We start from the raw sequence: 23,055 nt of genomic DNA, 5'->3' as shown, positions 1-23,055 counted from the left end.
ACTCCTTTACATACGCTTGCTTATCTAACCCTCACAGCAACTCTCTGAGGGGGTACCGTCTTGATCCCCATTTCATAGATGAAGACCTGGAGGATTTAGGGGGGTGAGTGAGTTGCCTTAAGGCAGCCCTCAAGGTAGAGGTACGATCCATAGGTGAAGCCTGTATTAGAGCGCGTAACCTTTCAGCTGCACTGATCACCTCCCGAACGACAATGTTTCCTTCCCTGTCCTGAAAGGCTGGGGTCAGGCTAAGTCTGTCTGTGACAAAGCATGAAGAGAAAGACATTTCTGATTAACAATATTTATGGGAAGATGCCATTTTTGTGTGTTTCTCTGTGCAAGAAATGCCATTTGGAAAGTCGGTGTGCATGTCAGTATTTTTTTTTTTTTCATTCTGAGAAAAAGCCTGTGGAGTCTGGTGGGGGGAGGGTTTGCAGCTGGCAGGAGCTTTGGCATATGTTGTAACTAAAAAGAGAGGGAATGTGTTGGTGGGACAAGCTACCGGAGAGCTGTCTCGGTGTGCTGCGGTACTAGTAAGTGTTTTAATTGGGTAGGGTTTTTGGAGGACTATTTTGACATCTGCTCGTGTCTTTGCTGATTTTTCTTCACTTAGAGTAGGAAACACAAGCTGTGGATAAAATGACTTTAAAATAATTGGAAGTAAAGATATCTCCCTCAAAGTCGAATTTGAGAGGGACACTTTTTAAGAAGTGGAAAGTAAATTCCACTTCTAGGAATCCATCCTAAAGCACAAGGCTTTATGCCTCATGACAATATTATATATAAAAATTTCTGAAAAACTGGAAATAACAGCCAATAGGAGGGGGTTGGTTGTGTTTTGTTTCTGTGAAATGGAACATTTTGTGGCAATTAGTAATGGTCTTTATAAAGTTTTTAATGAAATGGAGCATTCGTATGTTGTAATAATGAGAAAATCAGAAAGAAGTATTAAGAATTGTTTTAACTATATTTTTTAAAGGAGGGATCAGGGTGAAGGGTTATGGAAGGAGACATCAAAACATTATCTCCAAACAGAGGGATGAGGGTAACTATAATTTCCTTCTTTGAACTTTTTTGTCCATCCCTTTTTTTTTTTTTTTTAAGATTTTATTTAATTGACAGAGACAGTGAGGGGGGATCACAAGCAGGGGGAGTGGGAGAGGGAGAAGCAGGCCCCCCGCCGAGCAGGGAGCCCGATGCGGGGCTCGATCCCAGGACCCTAGGACCATGACCTGAGCCAAAGGCAGATGCTCAACTACTGAGCCACCCAGACGCCCCCCCCCTTTTTATTTTTAACAGGCGTATGTGATTTTTATGATATAAAAGGCGAGTGTTATTTTGTGTCAGAGAAAGCTGGCCCCGGAGTGTTCCTATAGCTTCATGCCCTACAGGTACTTGTTCTGAGGTCAGAGCAGTTGGATTTGGGTTGTCTCCAGAAATAGTTAGGCTTTTGAGTCAGAGTGGGTTCAGAAGTCAGCTCTGCTGCTCACTAGTGGTGTGATTTGGGGCATTTTCTTTGACCTCTCCAAGCCTCATTTTCTCATCCCTCCCATGGAGATGGTCCTATCTTCCTCTTACCGTGGTTGGGATTAAATGAGCTGGCAGCCAGTCATGGTCCAGCTTCCTCCTCTACCAGCACTTCTCACTGACACCCCCCCCAGTTTGAAGGTTTTTGTGGGATTGGGTTTTTGTTTGGTGGGGGGCAGGTGGGGGAGAGCGGTTGGCCTTTCTTCATTGCTCTTGTTTCCTAGAGCCTTTCAGGGATAAGGCACCATCCGGCCGAGCTGGCCTCCGATTCTCTCCTTGGGAACACTGAGCTTCAGGAAGGCCCTTGAGTCTACGCCAGCCCCTTTGGAAGAGGCCTTGCTGCCGGGAGGGCAGCATTGTCCTATAAGAGGAAGCTCTGCCGACCCAGCTCCTGCCTGGAGCCTGGGGCTTGGGCATTTTGGTTACTAAGGGGACCCTGGCCTGCTAAGTCAGAAAAAAGGGCCAGGTTTTTTCCTCTTCTTCAGCCTGCTGCCATTGTTGAAAAAGTAAACACTCCACACAGCTTAACCGGCAAGCCCTCCAGCCAGGAGTGGGAAGAAATCAAAAGCCTGTTCCAGCCCAGGCCATGGAGAGCCCACAAGGGTTGGTCTGTGCTGCTGGGGCCTCACTGGGAATACAGAAACAACGCCTGATTCTGGTCCAGAATCAACATCCCTCTTGCTGGGCCTTTCAGCCTCTGAAGCTTCTCTGCGGTGGCCAAGCCCCCTGCCCCCTTCTGTCTGGGGCCATTTAGAAGGTCAGATGAGGCAGAATAGGCAACTCTGGGGTGCAGTGACCGTCCAGGCCTGGAGTCCCTTGCTGAGTTATGGAGTTCCTTGCGGCCCCTTCTCCAGTTCCGTTTCTGGTGTCTCGGCTTTTAAGGTGACAGCCCCTTAGCTGCTGAGAAGGGGCCAGCAGGTTTTTGTCCTTAGGCAGTTGGCACTACAGCTTTCAGACTTGCCAAGGCTGATGTGTGGATTGTAAGAGTAATAATCATAGCTACTGTTTATCAATCCTGTGTGCCTAGCACTGTGTGCATAGGGGGGTAAGGACAGTGGTCACAGTTATCTTACCAGTTTTACAGAAAAAGTAGCCAAATAGTAGCCGCATAACCTGGGGTAAGCCACTTCACCTCTCTGAGCCTGTTTCTCATTCCTGGGGCAGAAATGGTGATACTTTGTCTCCAGCTAAATTGTCAAATCCAAAAGGATCTGTGTGGGCTCTGACCGGTGAGAGGAGTGAAAAGGGTCGTTGTAGAGGCTGTTGTGTAACTTCCTGCCAGCACACCACTAGGTGTTTAATCTGCTGGACTGAAAAACGAGGCAGCAAAGGAGCCCTGGACAGTTCACCATGAGTCTTAATGTTCTCATCTGAAAAGTGGGGATTGTGCTTTGTGAAACACTAGTGATTTGTGTTATTCTCAAGGCTCTTGGCTGATAGCTTTTTACCCTGTAAACAAAGCAGTCAATTAATGTGAGTGTTGGGGTTTGGAGGGCAGAATAAACTTGTAAGGAGGCAATTTTGTCCCTTCTCTGCAGTTCTCAGCCCATAGCGAACACTTAGGAAATGGTGAGTGGATTGAGAGGTTTGTGGGCTAGCCCCTGGTGGCTTGGAAGACTCAGTAGCAAAAGGAGTTTGAGGCTCCTAGGTGTGTTCGGTGGGAGGGACCCAGGATGCTGCCACCTGAGACCATTTTCAACCATAGGAGGCTTCTAAGCAGCTCAGCTCCACCCTCCTGCTGGGAGGAATCTTAAAATGTTTACTTAAGTACCGTGTTCTGTCCTAGAGACTGCTGTTTGAGAGAATAAGCATCAACCAGTATTACTAAGTGCTTACCAGGTGCCAATCATTTTGGGTGCTGGTCATCATGCAGTGGTGAGCCAAACGGATGAGCCCCTGAAGGAGCCCACACCCCAGTAGAGGAAGGCAGGCAGGCAGGGGGGTGCTGGGGCTCAGTGACAAGGGCTCTGTGGAGGTCTCACTGAGGTGCCCTATGACAGGGGGGCTGACGGTGTGGTGCCATGGGAACATAGCTGTGGAGGTAGCCCGTGCTATTACCTCCGCCCCTTACCTCACCTCTCTGAGCCTCCTTTTTCTCCAGGTACGTAAAATGAGGGTAATAACATGCACTTCGCAGAGTTTGGTAAGAGTTAAATGAGATAAAGTATAAAACACCAGTAGGCTTCTAGTTTATATTATATTATTATATATTCTGTATTATAATTGTCCATTTCTAGGTTGTTAGCAGACTCTGGCTTTAGCAGCCATAGATGGTCCAGCCCCAACACTAGGCTATGCAGTTCTCTTGGATGAATTAGGAAAAGGCATCTCCTTCCTCCCACCGCCACCACCCCTGACCTAGGCATGCAGCTTAGCAGATTTCAGCCCCAGCTGGCTGGCTGGGCGTCCTTGGGCAGTGCACATCTGCACGGTCATATGCAGTGCCTCAGAGGGCAGCTAACAGATTGATCCCTTATATATGTAAGGTGGCCATATGTCCCACTGTATGTCTTTTGCCCTGGCATATTATGTTGTCCTTCACACCCACAAATATTCCAGTTTGGGAACTGGAAGGTCTTTCTAATTAACCAAGGCCAAGTGGGATAAAGACAGCAGTTCTGAAGTTCTAGACTCTAAGGGAATGAGCTTTGATATTTGAGAGAAGAGGGTTGAATGAGATTGGGAGTGGTGGGGCAGCAGGAGAAAAATGGAGGTGGATTCCAGTAGTGAGTGAATAGCATGATTAGAAATGAAAAACTCAGGCTACACATAATCTCATACTTCTACAGTCTGTGGAGAGTTGCTCCCAGATGGTGGACTTTTCCTTTCTCCGTATTTACCTATCCCTTCCTCCCCGGGGCACAGACATGTGGACCCAGTAAGCATGTCTCCCTTACCCTCTCCATCACTAGCCAGTAGAATAATAGATGGCCAGAGCCTCCGAGCCTTGACTCACTAACTGGGTTTCTATGGAAAATGGGACCCAACTGAAAGTGTGACCTTCCTACTAAGTGTTTAAGGGAAACGTTAAATGTTAACACTAGGCCATACACCATATTCCATACCCAAGCATGACAAGGTCCAAAAGAGAGATGGGCAAGTAGCTTTTGGTAAATGAAAGGGGATGGGTTGAATGTGGGTGTCATAAGGGCCTAGCTGTACATCAAGAGTTCCTGGGGGCCAGAGCTTTAGACTGCAGCTTCTACTGTTTTAAAAAAAAAAGAAAAGAAAATATAAGAAAAAAATAATGTTGGAGTGTAAAGATCTCTCTTCCTAGCTGTGTGACCTGAGCATGTTAACTTAGTCAGCTTCATCTCTGTGAAACCCTTTCCACTCCTGGGACTTGGGGATGACTATAAAGCTTATAGAGTTTTTGTGACAGTTAAAAGGACTCAGAAAATGTGAACCACCTAGCATTGGGCCTGCCACAAAATGAGCCTTTGTCAAAGCCTTTGTCACTGTTCTTCCTTATGCCCCTTCCCCAGAGAGGGCCAGTGGAAGTATCTGTGGCCTCATGGTGCTTCAATGATTTTTTTCTCTTGGAAATTTTTTATTTGCAGAAAGTCAGAAACATGGCCCTAGATGATGTCGTGATCCTCAACGTGGACACCAACACCCTGGAAACTCCCTTTGATGACCTCCAGAGCCTCCCAAATGATGTGGTGGGTAATGAACTCTTGAGGTCTCACTCCTGTGAGTTGGGGGAGGGGACGTGGATGTGATTTTAGAGAAGGGGAAGGAAGGGAGACTGCTGTGGTTGTTTCTATCTCTGCTGTCTCTGCCCCCTTTGTCTCAGTGGAGAAAGTTGGAGGGTGGTTCATTTCTTTAGTCTTGCTTCGCTCTGATAACTTGCATCTGGAGGGCTGTGAAGCAATCCCCAGGTCTCCTCAGTTCCTCTTTCTGTGGGAGCCGGGGAGTCTGGGGGTCTTGCTGTCCCTCTCCAGCACATTGCCATGTCCAGAGAATCAGACAGCTTCCCCTGGGCAACCCCACTGAAGGGGGACCAGAGGGCTTTCCATGTGAGCGACATGGGGCACTTCAGGTCTACATTTCTCTCCTGGACCATCATCAAACAGCCGTTTTTCCATGTAGCAGGGTGTCTGCTGACAGTGCTCTGTGGTTCCGTGTCCCATAAATCTTTGTTACCTTAGGTCTAACCAGATAGCGAGCTCACTTTAGCAAAAGCAACTGGCTGCCACATTTGCCACGCTAACACATGACCACACGCTAGTCTCAATGTTACTACTCGGGTGGCCTCATGGGCAGCTGTTTGAAGTAGACCCAGTCTCCCCCTTGTCCATGTGAATGAGGAGGTTTGGGACTCCCTGGGAAATATGGTTTTGATGTTTCTGGTTTGACCTCCATGGCTCTGTCTGCTAGAAGATCTGTAAAGTTATTCTGGCTTCCAGACTGAAAGGAGTAGATGTTCCTGGCCATGTGTGCTGACATGGAATTGGGTTTGTGTCGCTAGGTTTATGTCATGGGAGGGGGAGCTCCATTATTGCGAGGAGTCCTGACGGCCCCTTGGGGTTAGCTATCTGGAAGAGATTGCTGTTTGTTGATGAATGGCTTGCAACATGGTTTCAAACTCCTCCACTCTTAACTCAGTATAAGATTTGGGGGAGTCATTTGTGCAATATAAAGATATTCCATTCGTAGCCTAATTAAACAATGGCTGCCATTAACTGACTTCCTCCAAGCTGAGCACTGTGCTAAGAGCTCATTATTGGCCTCTCATTTCCTCTTCACACTGCTCTGAGGAAGGTATTTTCCTTATTCCCACTTTACTCACCAAGCTAGAAAGAGGAGGAGCCAGGAGGCAAACCCAACTCCCTCACTCCTGAGAGCCAAGAGGTCCCCATTGCCTCTCTAGGGCCTGCTGCATTCAGGGATCGCATTCAGTTAGCATCATAGCCCAATGGAGGAGGTGTTCTCTCTCCTTTTCACAGGGGTAAAGAGCCTCAGAGAGCACATGCCTTGCCATAGGTCATACGGCTGGCTGCGGCAGAGCTGAGATTCAACACCCCCAAAGCCCCACGCTGCCTCCTCTCCTTATATACTGCCCCCCTTCTACAGCAGAGAGATGGCAGAAGCAGGAAAAATGAAAGCAACAGACACTGTTAGGTTTGCTCTTCCTGTCTAGACAGGGTATGGGCCTGGGATCTTAGGTCCTCCTGACCACAGTTTGAGTTCTCTTGGTCCAAAGAATATGTGGTTTCCACCCTGGTTCCCTTTCAGTGGGAGAGCTTTTCCTTTAAGCCATGGGTGCCAGAGGTATGGACCTTGTAGCTCCTGAGTGAATATGGCAAGTGAGCCTAGGAATGGCCAGGAGCCCTGGGACGGCCCAGAGTGAGTGACTGGTGGTTAAGAAACCATGTAGTAGGATGGACTGGCCCTTTGCAGTGCTCTGACCCAGTGCTGGGCATTAGGCAGCAAAGATAAAGCAGATCTAGTCCTTTCTTTCAGACAGGAAAGTAGGGGAAAAAAGATATGTAAATTACATCTATATCACGATATAGCATAATAGGGGCCACAAGGGGAATAGGAATCAGGCACAGAAGGGCCCGGGGGGATGAGAAAATTTGGGAGACAGGTAATAGAGGCTTCCTGAAGGTGGCACACTCCAAGATTGTTTGTTTGTTTGTTTGTTTAGAGAGGGAGCACACATCTGAGCATGTGTGTGCGAGATCGTACACAAGTGGGTGGGGGAGGAGCAGAGAAGAGGGAGAGAGAGAATTTTAAGCAGGCTGCATACGCAACACGGAGCCTGACGTGGGGCTCAGTCTCACTACCCTGAGATCCTGACCTGAGCCGAAATCAAGTTGGATGCTTAACCGACCAAGCCACCCAGGTGTCCCCCCCTCAAGATGCTTTTTAAATGATCAGTGAAGTGGTCTCAGGGAACCAAAGGAATGTGAGCAAGTTATTTTTTGTCTCTGAGCTCAGTCTCCCATCTTGGAAGGAGGAGTATGAGCCCTGTAGTTAGGATTGCTGTAGCAAATAAATGAGATGGTTATGTTCCTCAAATGCTTGGGACACTGCTCACACATTGTCAGTGTTCAATAAAAGGTACCTGCATTTGTTTTTCATAAAATTATTGTTAGTAGTTACAGCCAGAGTTAGAGGACAGTTGGTTCCTTAACAGTCCTCAGCCTACATGAAAAGGTCCTCTTCATTTGCAAGTTGGTTTGTGGCAGGGTTGAGAGTGTTCTACAATGATGTTCCAGCACGGGGCTCTAGACCCATTAAAGATTCCAAAGATATAGTAATGGAGAGGGAATGTGGTCTGTAAGGTATTTGTGTTTCAGTGGAACACACAAATATGATTCTAAAAGGCTATGTGAACTATCACATCCTTGAGAGAAGAAATCACATTCTGTGCTTCTCTGTGTCCCCTGCATTCAGCACAGGTCCAGGTACTTTTAGGGTACCAGCATATCCACAGTTGACCTCACAATTTCCCCTTTTGTCAGAGCGGCCTGTTGACAGCATCTGACAAATTCTGCTTCTTAAACTATTTGTCAAATCCTCTTCCCCATCTCTCCCTACACCACCTAATCCAAGCTCTTATTTCTCTCCTGCACTATTATCAGCAGCCTCCGAACTTGGTCTTCAGAATCCAGCCCTTCCTCCTCTTGCACCACAGCGACCTTTCCAAAAATAAATCTAACTATATTTCCCTCTTAAAACCACTCCATCAATGAATATAATTAAAAAACTAAAAAAACAAAACAAAACTTTGAAAGATAAAATATCCTCCCCGAACTTCCCAGTGCCTATAGCTTAGAGGCAAATTCCTTTTGTTGGCTTTGAAATCAGACAGACGTGTGTTTAAATCCTGGCTTCTTCACTTACTAGCCGTGTGATCTCGGTCAAAATTCCTTAAGCTCTCTGAGCCTTCGTTTCCTCATAGGTTGTTGTGGGAATTGAATGTAATGTATATAATATATGTAAAACATATATCCTACGTGTATGATAGATGGTAGTGGTAATGATTTATGGGTGCAAATGATGATGATCATGGCATTCAGGGTCCTCCTTCAGGTTCTGACCCTCCTGTGTTTTCCCATAGCTTTAACTCACTCCCCTCCCAGCTCCAAACCCTTTATTATAGGTATTTGGAACTGTTAACTAGTTCTCCAAACCTCACAAGTTATTTTATAAAACTTCAAACTTTGCATACAGTTTCTTCCCCCCACCCCACCCCCGGAATGTCCCATCTCACCTGTCAGTCTCTTACTCATTCTTCAAGACTAACTCTAAAGGTGAGGCTATAAAAACCTTCCCCGGGGCACCTGGCTGGCTCAGTCAGTAGAGCATGCGACTCTTAATCTCAGGGTGGCGAGTTCAAGCCTCAGGGTGGGTGTGGAGCCTACTTAAAAAAAAAAAAAAAAAGTAAATAAATAAATAGTAAAAACCTTCCCTGACCTCTCCAAGTAATTTGACTGTATCTTTCTCTATGTCTTCAGAGCTCCTTGTATTGATTGTGTTAATTATACTTGTCACCCAGCAATATCATTTATTACACATTTCTGGCTTTACCTTTTAAAATTATCAGTTCTGTGAGGGCAGGAATTAAGTTTTATTCATCTTTGCTTCACAGAGATGTAGCAGCGACTGAATAGATAGATGGAAGGGTGGATGGGACATATGGATTGGGTTATTTTGGTAGATGAAATCTTGCAAAACATGGCACCCATGCTCGAAATTTTATTAAAAGAGGCCTTTGTTCTGCTTCTAGCCATGATGGAATAATTGGAACTGGCTTTATCCTCCCACCATTAACAACTAGAACTCTGGACAGATATAAAAACAACAGTTTTCACATGTTGGACAACAGGCAGTTCAGGACATTGAATGGAAACAAGTAAAGGGAGGCCTACCATCTCCCCTGGCTTTTTGCGTTGAGACATTGCTGGACCGTGGTGCCACGAGGCGGGGGATCCCCAGCAAAGCACAACAGTCTTGCTGAGTTGAAGGGTCAGAGATCGAGGGAGAGGTGGTTTACATTTGTGGATCAGAGTACCAGACTGGAAGCCACTCATCAAAAGAGCTCCAGAAATCGGAATCAGGTCCTCTTGACTAATGTGCTGAAGACTGGGCCTGCCCATGTGTAGGGTGGAGCTCACACAGAGTAGGAGACATTCAAATTCTGACCAACCAGCGTAAGGAGATCTTGTTGATCACTCGGAGCAATTGTTAGAGACCACAGGAGGCCATGCCTTGGTAGTACTCTGAGTTGGCTCTAGAGTAAAGATAATTTTAGCCTTGCCCTCACAAAGCTTAACAGCAAGCTTTGAGGAGCTTAAGAGAGGGCTTCGGGAATGCTGGCAACATGCTGGGGTGTTGTTGTTGTTGTTTAATACCAGTTACTGGTATTGGGCAAGAATTCATCAAGCTGAACACCAATGTTATGTGTACTTTATGTCTGTAAACTTCAGTGAAAGTTTTAAGCAAAACTATTTCTTTTTTTTTTTTTTTTTTAAAGATTTTATTTATTTATTTAACAGAGAGAGAGACAGCGAGAGAGGGAACACAAGCAGGGGTGTGGGAGAGGGAGAAGCAGGCTCTCCGCTGAGCAGGGAGCCCGATGTGGGGCTCGATCCCAGGACCCCAGGACCATGACCTGAGCCGAAGGCAGACGCTTAACGACTGAGCCACCCAGGCGCCCCAAGCAAAACTATTTCTTTAAAAAGAAAAGGTCAGATATGCAAGAAATTCAACTTTCTGTCAAAATAAACTTCAACCCTCTTTAAAAGAAGACAAATAGAGGTGCCTGGCTGACTCAGTCAGTGGAGCATGTGACTCTTAATCTCGGGGTTGTGAGTTTGAGCCCCACATTGGGTGTAGAATTTAATTTTTAAAAAATTAAAAATCTTAAAAAATAAAAAAGACAGTAAAATCCACACCCAACAGTATAACATTTACAGTATCTGCCATCCTATTGTAAAGGTACAAGAAATGTTGAGAATTAGAAAAATGTAACCCATAGCCAAGAGAAAAACCAGTTAATAGAAACAAGCTTGGAAATGACAGATATGGTGGAATTAGCAAAGACCTTAAGATATAAAGATTATAAATATGCTTGTGAATTTAGAGGAAGACCTGAATTAAATGAGAAGAGAAACAGAAAATATAAAAAGACTGAAAAGGAACATGTAGACGTGGAAAATATCATACCTGGAATGAGTATTTCACTAAGGTTTAAGTGGATATTAGACACCACCACATAAAAGATGAGGGAACTTGAAAAACATAGCAATGAAAATTAGCCAGTATGAAGCAGAGAAAGAGAAAAGACAGGAAAAGGTTAATGGAACCTCAAGGACCCATAGCACAATATTAAGAGGACTAAAACACTTATCATCCTAAGGAGAAGAAAGTAGGGAAAGACAGAAAAAATTATTTAAAGATTATAGCTTTTTTTTTTTTTTTTTTACTTTTGATGAAAATTGTAAAGTCAGAGTCCTGAGAAGCTCAACAAACCACAAGCATAGTAGATCCAAACAAAACCACACAAAAGCCCAAAATGATAATTACTCAAAAGCAGTGATAAATAGAAAGGCTTAAAATTAGCTGGAGAAAAAAGACACATTATATAAAAGAAAGAAGTAATGACGGAAGACTAATTATAAGAAGCTGCATAAGCCAGGAGATAATGGAATGACATTTTAAAAGTAATGAAGGAAAATTTTTGTCAACCTATAAATCAATGTCCTTCAATAGGATGAAAATATCCTTCAAGAATGAAGGCAAAATTAAGACCTATTCAGAGAAAAAAAGTGAGAGAAAATCATTGTCAGCAGACACTACAAGAAATGTTAAAGGAAGTTCTTCAGAAGAAAAATGGGAGGGAAGAGTGCCAGCAATAGTTAGTATGTAGGTAAATATAACAGACTTCTTTTCTCATTTTTAGTTTCTACAAAAGACAACTGAGTAAAGTAAAAATAATACCAATGTATTATGTGTTGTAACATGGGTAGAAGTAAAATATATGGTAACGGTAGCACAGAGGACAGGGTGGGGATGGAGAAAGGAAGTACACTGTTTAAAGATTCTTAAATTCTATGTAAACTGATATAACATTATTTGAAGGTAGACTATTAAGTTAAAGATGTATACTGTAACTCTTAGAGGGGCCACTAAGGGGGAAAAAAACATGTAGCTAATAAGCCAACATTAAAAATCCAAAACATTTGGGGGGAGGGGGGAGGATAAAGGAACCAAACACAGATGGAACAAATGGGTAAATCTATCATCCTGCTAACTTTCCTAACTATATTGATTATTACATTAAACGTATATTGTCTAAATACTCTTAATTAAAGGAGAGTAATAAATTACATAAATAATCAGGACCCAGTTGTATGCTGTCCACAAGAATTTCATTTTAAAGAGTCAGGTAGATGAAAAGTAAAATGATGGAAAAGATACACGGTGCAAATGCCAACCAAAAGAGAGTGGATGGGGGACGAGAGGCAAATCTTCCTCATAGAGGAATTCCAAATAATATCTGTAGATACTCGCCTCTCTAGGAGAAGGAGCTTAATCCCGCTCACCCCTCTCCCGCTCACACACACACACACACACACACACACACACGAGCGTGGGCTGGACTTAGTGACTCATTTCCAAGAAATGGAGTAGGGAAAGGGAAAAAGTGTAACTTGAGCGGACAAATGTCAAACACTACTTCAAGCGATTAACATCACCGGTGATGTCGTGTGGATATCACGTGACCTTGATACGATGAGGATACATGACCTCTGGTATTCTTTCCAAAAACCCAGTCAAATAATGACAAAAACTTCTGTTAAACTCAAATTGAGGGACATTCTATAACATACCTGCTCAGTACTTCTCAAAACTGTCAGGGTCCTAAAAAAAAAAAAAAAAAAAAAAACATAGGAAAGACTGAGGCACAAGCTGAACACAAGGTGGAATTCTGGACTGGATACTGGGATAGGAAAAGGACATTAATGGAAAAATCGGTGAAATCACAATAACGTTTGGAATTGAGTTAATGATGTGCCAGCATTGACTTCTCAGTTTTGACAAATGTACTGTGATAATATAAGACCTACTCGGTGAAACCGAAACAGAGTGTGGAGTGTATGGGCGCTCTCTGTAACATCTTTGCAACTTTTCTGGAAGTCTAAAACTATTCCAAAATAAATAGGATATTTTTTAAAAAGGAAAGAGAAAAGCAAATAAGGGAATGATTATAAAGAACTTGATGCCTATAATTTTTGATAAATTAGGTAGAATAAACATTCTTGGAAATACACAAATTACAGAAAGTTACACGATAAGAAAAATAGCACTATTTCTATTAAGTAAATTTGAATTTGTAATTAAAACTCCCACAGGGAAAATTCCAGTTCCAGATAGTTTCATTAATTCTATCATGCACTTAAGAACAGATAGCATCTTACGCTAACTTTTTGAGAAAATAAAGGGGGGACAAAAAAGAAAATAAAGGGGAAAGGAACACTTCCCTACTTACTTTATGAGGTTAGCATTACTCTGACATGAAAACCAAATGAAGAATTTACAAGAAAAGAAAACTACTGGCCAATATACCTCATAAATATAGATGTAAAAATCTTTAATAAAATATTAACAATACATGGTGACCAAATGAATATAGATTGGCTAAATATTTGAAAATCAATCAATCTAGTTTACCATATCAACAGACTAAAAAAGAAAAATGGTATCAAAACATACCGACAAATTATTTTAGGAAAAACTCAGCACCCATCATGATTAAGAGATCTTCACAAACTAGGTATCCCCGTTGTGATCAAGAGCATCTAGAAAAAACCTACAGCTAACATCTTACTTAATGGTGAAAGAATAGAATGCTCTTCCTCTCAGAATGAGAACCAAAAAAAGGATATCTGCTCTTCCCATTTCTGTCCGGCATTGACTGGTGGTTCTAACCAGTTCGCTAAGACAAGGAAAAGAAAAACCCGAAATATTAGAAAGGAGGAAGTAAAACTGTCTTCATTCAGACATGATCCATGTATATGGAAAATCCTAAGGAGTCTCATAAATGAGTTTAGCAAGCATGCAGGATAAGGTCAGTATATAAGACAAATATATTTCTATATACTAGTAATAAGCAGTTGGAAAATGAAAAATTTAAAGTGCCACTAAAAATAGCATACAAAACACAAAATATTTAGGAATAAATTTAACAAAATATATGTAAAATTTGTATACCAAAAGCTATAAAATATTTCTGAGAAAAAATTTAAAAGACCTAAACAAATGGAGAGATATTCCATGTTTTGGATTGGAAGACTCAACATTTTAAAGATGTTAATTTTCCCTGAATTGATCTATAGATTCAATATATTCCCAACCCAAATTCCAGATGGCTTAAAAAGAAAAAAAAACCAACTTGACAAGCTAATTCTGAAATGTGTATGAATATGCGACAGATCTGGAATAGCCGAAACACTGTTGAAAAAGAACAAAGTTGTAGGACTTACATTACCTACTTTCAAGACTTACTATGCAGTTATAATAAATGTAGCTTGTCCAGATATATAGTTCAATAGAACACAACAAGTATTTCAGAATTAGACCCACATGTAAATGGCCAGTGGATCTCCAACAAATACGCCAAAGTAATTCAGTAGAGAAATGATAGGGGTTTTTTTTTTAACAGATGCTACCACAACAAAGTGAATCTCGACTTTTACCTCATGTAAATATTAGCTCAAAATGGATTATGGACCGAAACCCAGAAGCAAAAACTATAAAATAAGTAGAAGAAAATAGAGAAGAAAATCTTCGTGAACTTGGGATAGGCAAAGATTTCTCAGATAAGACAGAAAAAGCACACATCATAAAAGAAAAAGTGATCACTTAAACCTCATAAAAATAAAAGCTTATCTTTTTCAAAAGGCACCATTGAAAAAATGAAGAAGCAAGCCATACACTGAAATATTCTCCATATGTATATATGAAAAAGGTTTTTTTCCCAGAATATACAAAGAACCCTCAGACTCAGTAATAAGGAGACAGTCCAATTAAAAAGTAGTGAAAGATTGAAGAGACACTTAACAGTAAAAGATATTCAAATGGCCAGTGCACACAACCCTTGAAGGAGCAGATTAGTAACACAATGAGCATACCGCCATATACCCACTGGTATGACCAAAATAAAATGACTGCATTTCTTATAAATGTGTATCTTAAACCTATGTTTACTCTTTGACAAAGTATTTCACTCCTGGGTATTCACCCAAGAAAATTAAAACTTACGTGCACACAAATACATGTATGTGAATGTCTTTAAGCAGCTTTTTTCATAATCACCAAAAACTGGAAATAACCCAAGTGTCCTTCAACTGGTGAACGTATAAACAAAGGAATACTACTCAGCAGTAGAAAGAAACAATTGATCTGTTCAACAACATGGGTGAATCTGAACTATCTTACACTGAGCAAAAGAAGCCAGACGTAAGAGAATATACTATATGATTTTATTTATGTAAAATTCTAGAAGAGAGAAAGCTGTTCTGTGGTGGATGAAGGCTGGGATGGGGAGGACGGGGACTGACTGACAGGGGCACCAAGGAACATTTTGGGGTGAAGGAAGCATTCTGTTTCTTGATTGTGGTGGTGGTTACACAGGTGGCATACCTTTGTCAAAACTCCTCAAACTGTGTTTTGTATGCATTCTGTCATATATCCGTTATGACTCAAGGTAATTTTTAAAAAGAAGAGGACTTGGAAATGAATTTTAAAAAGGAGCCTCCAATATTGAGTAGCTTTCAGAATAGCACTGTTGATTTTCATGTGATTTATGAACATGGGTAAAGGGGTAACTTTAGACATAGGGTGGTTCTGGCTTTCTACTAGGTACCTAGACAGATGGACAAGGCTAATACCGTTGTATTTTGTTGGGTTCCATGAGATTTACAGATATAACCTTTCTTTTTTTCTTTTCTTTTTTTTTTTTTTTTGCAGGCTCCCTGTGGAGCAGGGAGCCCGATGTGGGACTCGATCCCAGGACACTGGGATCATGACCTGAGCCGAAGGCGGATGCTTAACGACTGAGCCACCCAGGCGTCCCCAGATACAACATTTCTTACTGACAATATTGTATTGTTCCCCAGCTGTGGATTTTGGAGGAGGAATGTTGCAAGAATAGTCCATCTCTTATTGATCTCCATGCCTGCTTATAGACTTCATGTTTATCTCAAGGCCACCAGGGTGCAGAGAACAAAAACATAATGTCCCCTCCCTCCACAGCCTTTTAAGTAAGCACTCTTCACCTGTTTCTTCCCTAAATTTTAAATAACATCTCTTGTTCCTTCAAGAGTATTAAGTGTAGGGGCACCTGGGTGGCTCAGTCGATTAAGCATCCTACTCTTGATTTCAGCTCAGGTCATGATCTCAGGGTCGTGAGATCAAACTCTGCATCAGGCTCCGTGTTGGGCATGGAGCCTGCTTGAGATTCTCTCTCTCTCTCCCTCCCTCTCTGCTTCTACTCCCCCTAAAAAAAAAATTATTATAATAAATAAATAAATAAATAAATAAATAAATAAATAATTTAAAAAAAAAAAGAGTACCAGGGCGCCTGGGTGGGTCAGATGGTTAAGCGTCTGCCTTCGGCTCAGGTCATGATCCCAGGGTCCTGGGATCGAGCCCCGCATCCGGCTCCCTGCTCAGTGGGAAGCCTGCTTCTCCCTCTCCTGCTCCCTCTGCTTGTGTTCCCTCTCTCGCTGTGTCTCTCTCTGTCAAGTAAATAAATAAAATCTTTATATAAAAAAAAATGAGTATTAAGTGTAAGCTGCTTAGCCAGTACATAGATTGTAGGGCTTTTAAAAAGCTTGATAAAAGGGAGTTCAAACTCTTCCAGGCTTCCAGTGATGTGGACATACCACATTTTATTACTGGAGAACAAGATTTCCCATGGCTCAGTTAGAGTCCTTTTTAATATTCGTTGGCCTGGAATTTGTAGGCTTTTGTGTATGCACATATATGTGGAAGCCTTTACTGTCCGCTTACTTTTTACTTCATGCTTTCTATAGCCTGAGTGGTGCTCTTTTGTAATACACTTTCTTATATGAGGATATATGTAATGGGACATTAAAGTGTATTCTTTTTTGACCCAGTAATTTGACTTTAAGGTTTTTTCTTTCTGGCAAATACTTCTAAATGGAGAAAGTCACTTAACCAAATAGCATTGTTTATGTTAATGTTAGCTGAAGTTGGAAGCAACTTTAATACCCAAAATTAAGGGGAGTAATTAAGGTAATCTAACCTATTGCTATTCAGTGGCATGTACCCTACAGTCATTAAAAATGATGGTTATGAAGATTATGGGCAACACAGGAAATGCCAAAGATACAATTTAGTGAAGAAAGCAGAATATTAAGTGATACATCCACCATGAGAATAAGGAAGAAAAACAGCCAGATACCCAGAAGTAAAAGATTTTTAAAACACCTTCCAAATTGCCAACAGTAGTGTATTAAGATAGTAACGTTAAGGGTTAGCATTTTTTCTCCTATTTTCCAAATTTTCCATAATATGACTATTACCAGTTTTATGATGGAAAAATCATCTTTCCTCGTCTCATCTGAAACACTGGAATGTTTTGGCTTTGGGCTTCATGGTTTGTAGGTCTTCAGGTGTCTACCTGTCACCAGTCACTCATCCCTCATGCTTTTAAGTAATTGTCTGTAGGTCTCTGTTCTGTGTTGGCCACTCTCCATGATAGTGTCCACTCCATAACTTGTAAATTTGATGCAGAGAGAGAAAAGGAGCATCATGATCCAGTGGGGCCTTGCCTTGAGTGTGTGTATATGATTTGTCAACAATCAAGTATTTTATGGGGGTTTATGGGACTTCATTAAAGATGCTGGAGCAGGAGCACTGTGGGACATCAGAAGAGACCTCAGCAATAAACCGCAGCTCCAAGCTTTGGAATGCAGTAAATGTTTAAGAGACTTCCTTCCTTTCATTACTGAATTTTACTTTACTTTTATACCAGTAAAGAGTTGTGTTTTATTGGTTGAAGTTTCTTGATTCCGTTTCCCCAGGTCTGTTTAAAAGCTACATTTTATCTTTGAGGATGTTTGGCTCTTGGTGGAGGAAATGCTGCCAGCGAATTCAATTAACTGGCAGAGCTCACAGATACTGTACACGGATTTCTTTTTTTCTTCTTTTTCACAACTGCTACGTAAACACAGCTGGGTTTAATATTTGTCGTAACAAAGATTTAACTTGAATCATTTCACTCCGGGTAATTAATGCTTGGAATCTCGGCTACTTTTTCGTTCGTCCGCTTGTAATCCTCTGCATTTCTTTACTCTGGCTATCTAGATAATGATGTGTGCTCCTCTAGGTCTTTGCCCTGCCTTAAAACTGCTTAATATTTGGCCGTTCCCACTAGAGAGCAGATGCTTTTCTTTGCAAGAATTGAATTTCTGTCAGCTCTTTTATGCATCATGTGTTTGGAACTGTAAGTGGATCAAGTTGTTCATCACAGCAGGGACACTGTGAAACACATCTATTATACACACTTCCCACCCCCCCCTTCCTGTTTTTTTCTCCCTCGAGGAGGTGGAGATGCCCAGATCCCGTTGGGAGATATCTCACTCTGTGCGGATGTATCCATGTGATCCACCATGGATCCGGCCTGGCTGCATCCCTAAGCATGGAAATCTATATCCATTCAGCCCAGGATTGTTGCTGAGGCAAATCCCGCTTTTATCTTTGTAAACACCACGCACTTCATTAACTCCCAAATACACACCGAGTTTGGGTCACTAAATAAACCCACCAGGCTTAGCATAATGAGTGACATTTCAGTAATTGATGCCCTAGAAAATGTTAATTGTGAGTCCATTATTCTTTTTTATGCTACAATAATGGCTAGGGTGGTTTTGGCTTTGGAGTTGAGTTGTGTCGAAGAATAGTCACCATCTATTAGGCTCCTACTATGTGCCAGGCACTGTGCTAGAGGCTTTGAAAGTCTTGACATTTAATCTACATAACAATTCTGAAACAAATGTCTTGGAGGTGGGGGTACTTTCCCCCTTTTTTATAGATGAAGAGAAGAGGTTAAGTAGCTTGCCTAGAGGCCTCCAGCAAATAGCTAGCCTCTGAGGCAGAATTTGAACCCAGACTAAAAATCAGCGCACTTTTGGGTGTTGTACTTTCATGCTCAGGGTTTGCTAGACATACATTCATCCGTTGGTTGGTTGATACACTGATCCATTCCACATGTATATTACGAGCAGCCCCATTCCACGTGAAGTCTCAGGCCAGTTGGCTTTAGCCAACACCTCTCTATCCATCTAAATCTGAGCTGCTGGTGATATTTGGAGTTGTTTATTTAGTTTTGCTTTTTCTATCAGAGCTCGGTGTGAATGTAATCCAACAGCCCCAAGCAACCTACCGCGTTCTTACAGTTTTCATTTTGCGAGTTTCAATCCCTAGATTTAGCTTTGAGCTGATGGCTAAAAATTCCAAATCTGAGTAGTTTAGTTTGTCAACATTGCTTTGAAAAGCCGGAGTCTTGATGATGTTCCTGCTGTGATATGCTCATCTTTTAGGTCTCAGATAGTGCTGCTGAGGGCAAAAGTGCATTTTGGTGCATTTTTAATAGATATCATTCAATTTGCAGGAGTCATTCTGGGACATTGACATTCTGACTGAAATACCGCCGATCTATAGAATTAATCATAGTTAAATAGATAGGTGGCTTTTGCCCATGAAGAAAGTCATTAATCTCTTGATAAACATTTTTAGTTATGGTTAACTTTAGTCTTTCTACAAATACTTTTCATTAGAACCAGGCATTAGTGTCCTGGTTCATTAGAAATAGACCAACCCCTTTTATTTTTGATTTGCAGTCCATTTTGTTGTTGAAAGATGTTGGCATTAAAAAAAAAAAAATTGGCGGAGATATGTTGTAAAAAAAACAAAACAAAACACGTATAACTTCCCTCTTGCAAGTGCATATCTGTTTTTTTCAAAGGTAACTTACATTTGTATTTTGTGCCTTGTGTTTGCAAGAGAATGGTTCTTGGTTTATTCATGTTGACAACTGAAAAGCCTTAGACCTAATTAAAAGAATTTCCACGAGCACCTTTACTGAACCATTTCATTACGCGGCACTGCACAGATTGCATTGTGAAACATGGTGATAGTTTAAATCTGACCTTTAAACCTAAACTGCCAGAAGTATGGGGGAGAAAACCCTTCTTTGAAAATACTCCCCGGGTATGTATATATATATATATATGTGTATGTATGTATATAGGCATACATGTATGCACATATTTGGTTAGAAATAATCCTTTTATTGAATGACCACCTAATAATATAAATACACATTTATTCTGAGCTCAGATCTTGCTTGTAGCCTCCTTGAGCTTGGGCAGAATTTTCAGCTGCATTAATTTTGTGTGTGTTTGTGTGTGTGTGTGTGTGTGTGGTGTTATAAAGCTAAATTGTTTTATAGGGAAAACAAAGACAATTTCACTTCCTCTGGGCAAAAAAAAAAAAAAAAAAGTGCTTGGAGGAAGAAGAGTATTACAAATAGGTAGAAAAATACAAAAGTTGTTGCTGCTGTGTTTCAGTTTAAAATGCGAGGTACTTGTTTTAAACACATGGGGAGGGGCTGGAGTGCTTTAGTGTGTGCAAGACTCCTCCTGAGCTTTGTTTGGCAGATAGTGGAAATGGGCCTTTTTGTTTTAAAATTGTACTTTTTTATTCCCAAGAATGTCATCCTAAGGACTTGATAGTTTGTTCTTAAGATGCTCAACAAAGCCATTATAGCGTATAGTGAAGTAGCCATTCACATAATGAAAATTGATCCTTTTGTCCAACAAAAGCTGCTTAGATTGTAAGGCTTGCCTCTAACTTTCTGACTTAATGCTCAACCAGTGAGATGTCAGGAGAGACAGAGGGAGCAGAAACCTGGGCCCCTAGGGTCAGAGCCAGCTCCGGCTTGGAGCTCCACATAACTAGCACAGTCCCCACTCCCCCATGGAGAACCAGAATTTTTGAGGGGAAAATGGGATGCAGAAGAAGCAATTAAAGCCAACTGAGGTCAAGGTACAACCACGTTCTCAAGAAAGAAACAGAAAAGCAAGGAATGGAAAGGAAGCAATAATGGAGATATATTAAGTTGGGGAAGAAATAAACCAGTATCAAGGACAGATCTAATTTGCTGGTTTTAAGAAATCCTGGCAGCAGTGAGAATCAAAGAAATAGCACAGACTTTGGGGTAAGACGGACTTGGGCTTGACTTTGGCCTCTGCCCTTCGCTGTACTAGCTGTGTGACTGGGGCTGAGCCTCACTTTACCTGTCTGTAGAGTGGGGATAATCATGCCTGTCTAGCCCAGTTCTGAGATTTTAACACAGCTGGGTATGAAAACACCTGCCATGATGTTTGGTACCTAGTGGGGGGGGGGGGCGGGGGGGGCGCGTTGTGTGATAAATACTAATTCCTCCTCCTTTCTCCTAATGAATTCCTGGTTTTCCCAGAAACCGTTACTGTGAAAGACAGTGGGGTGGGATTGCCTTCACATATCAAGACTTTTTGCTTCAAATGGGAGGCAAGAACTAAGGCATCGGTAGATACACTGCTATTTTTCACTGCCAATGTGAAAGTAGCAGAGGAAGTCAGTGTCTGTGTGTCCCTGGAAATGGGAAAACAAGGCAATAGTTTGTTCTCCCCTCTCCAGACCCAGACATTCCCTGGGAGATCTTATAACAAAGCCTTGATATCTAGCTTATTCAGGAAAGGAAGAATCACTGCCTTAGTCCTTACAGGCCATTTTTAAAGGGGGAAAGAAAGTGTGACTCTCTTGCCTCCTCCCAGCTGCTGCTGGGTGTCCTATTGGTCAAAACAACAAATCTTTTAACTTCATTTCTGACACTGAGCAGTTAATGCAAGAAGTGGGGCCCCCTGCACAGTCTAGCTTGAGTCAGACTGTTAAAAGAACTCTCTAGTTGAGGTGTTTTGCCAGCACTGAGGATGGTCCTAGTTCCTGCCTTCCTAGAACATACAGTGTAATAGAAAAGAGACATTTACGGGATTGTTGGGACAGGCACCATTACATTTGCTCTGTGTCTCTGAAGGAGAAGTACCAGGAGAGTTTATGACAGGGAACCTTGGTCTCTTCTGAGGGGTCAGGCCCAGGAAGTGATTCTGTCTGAGCTGAGACCTGAAGAGTGAGTAGTCATTGTCCAGTATGGTAGCCACTATTCACATGTGGCTATTTAAATTTTAGTTGATTAAAATGGAATAAAATAAAATAAAACATTCGGTTCCTCAGTCACACAAGGCACATTTCCAGCCCTCACTTGCAGCTGCCACAGCAGACGACACGGGTGATAAATTATGGACGGCACTGGGTTGCGGGCGAGGGGGTGATGGTGCTGGGAGGAGCTCCAGAGGAGTAGGCCTACCAAAGGTCTTGGGGTGCGAGAGAGGCCAGTGTGACTGGGGCCCAGATAGCGTGGCTGACGCCGTGGAGGGGATGCAGGGCCTCGAATCTGAAAGAAGCTGAGGCCGGTCACTCGGGGCCTTGCAGGCCAGGCTAGGACTTTAGTCTCTTTCGTCCAAGCAGTGGGGAGGCTGCACAAAGATCCTAGCAATCAGAAGGGCACAAAACAGAAAGTGAAAGCATCCCTGCAGGGTCCATGCTTTTCATGCTTGATCCATGGCTTTTTAGATTTTTAGTTCACATATAAACTTATATAGATATGTGATTTTTTTAAATGATTCATGCGGTGTGTATTGCTCAGCAACTTGCATTTTTGCCCCCGTCTGGCAGTATTTTGTGGACATCTTTTCCTGTCAGGTGGATAGGTAAATAGTGGGCCATCTTTCTCTCCACCTTCCCCCCCACCCGCCACAAGTTGCAACCAAGTAATAAAGAAACTTATATTTATTGAGCACAAATAGTTTATCTTCATTCTCGTCAGGGGAAGATACATAAAAACTAGTTATAGAAAAGGCTAAATACTAGGATGGTGATACATACCACCTGAGAGTTCCTTTCGAAGTAGTAATGAACTACCTTGTGGCTGGTCTTGGGGGAGCCTGACTGCAAGCTCTCCTGTGCTGGGTCCTGGTCATCCGCGGCTGTTCCTAGCACCGTTCCAGCATGGGGCCTGCAAAGATTAGGCATCAACGAAAGGAATAAGCTAATGTGCCCTGAGAAAGTGCTATTTGTTCTGACAGAGGGCATCACAGAAAAAGGCTTTTGGCTTTTTTTTTTTTTTTTTTTTTTTGATAGAAGGATTTTGTTCAAGAATGTGGGGGGGAGGGGTAAACAACATTCCAGGCTTTTAGGGATGGTTTGGAGGCCTCTGAAACTCAGTAGAGGACGACGTTGGAAATGGAGCTTGAACCGAGCCTGGAATATTTTGCTAAGGAATTTGGACTTTATCATGTTAGCACTACGGAGCCCCTGAAAGTTTTGGAGGACTGGAGTAATAGGATGCAACCTCTTGTTTTAGAAAGACAAGTTCATGCAAAA

At 42.2% G+C, this 23,055-nt stretch overlaps 1 protein-coding gene across 4 annotated transcripts in view; it reads left to right on the top strand.

The window, feature by feature from the left end:
* Nucleotides 1-23,055, top strand: part of DENND1A (DENN domain containing 1A) — a 498,746-nt gene that overhangs the window by 315,610 nt on the left and 160,081 nt on the right. For all 4 annotated transcript variants that reach the window (XM_032418251.1, XM_032418250.1, XM_032418252.1 and 1 more), the window contains one exon: nucleotides 5,088-5,189. In XM_032418251.1, the coding sequence (XP_032274142.1) occupies nucleotides 5,088-5,189 (102 nt within the window). The remainder of the gene's footprint in view (nucleotides 1-5,087; nucleotides 5,190-23,055) is intronic.

The sequence above is a fragment of the Phoca vitulina genome, unplaced genomic scaffold, assembly GCF_004348235.1.
Source record: "Phoca vitulina isolate PV1807 unplaced genomic scaffold, GSC_HSeal_1.0 scaffold21, whole genome shotgun sequence".
In the NCBI taxonomy this organism is placed as follows: domain Eukaryota; kingdom Metazoa; phylum Chordata; class Mammalia; order Carnivora; family Phocidae; genus Phoca; species Phoca vitulina.
This window is presented reverse-complemented; position numbering and strand designations above follow the sequence as displayed.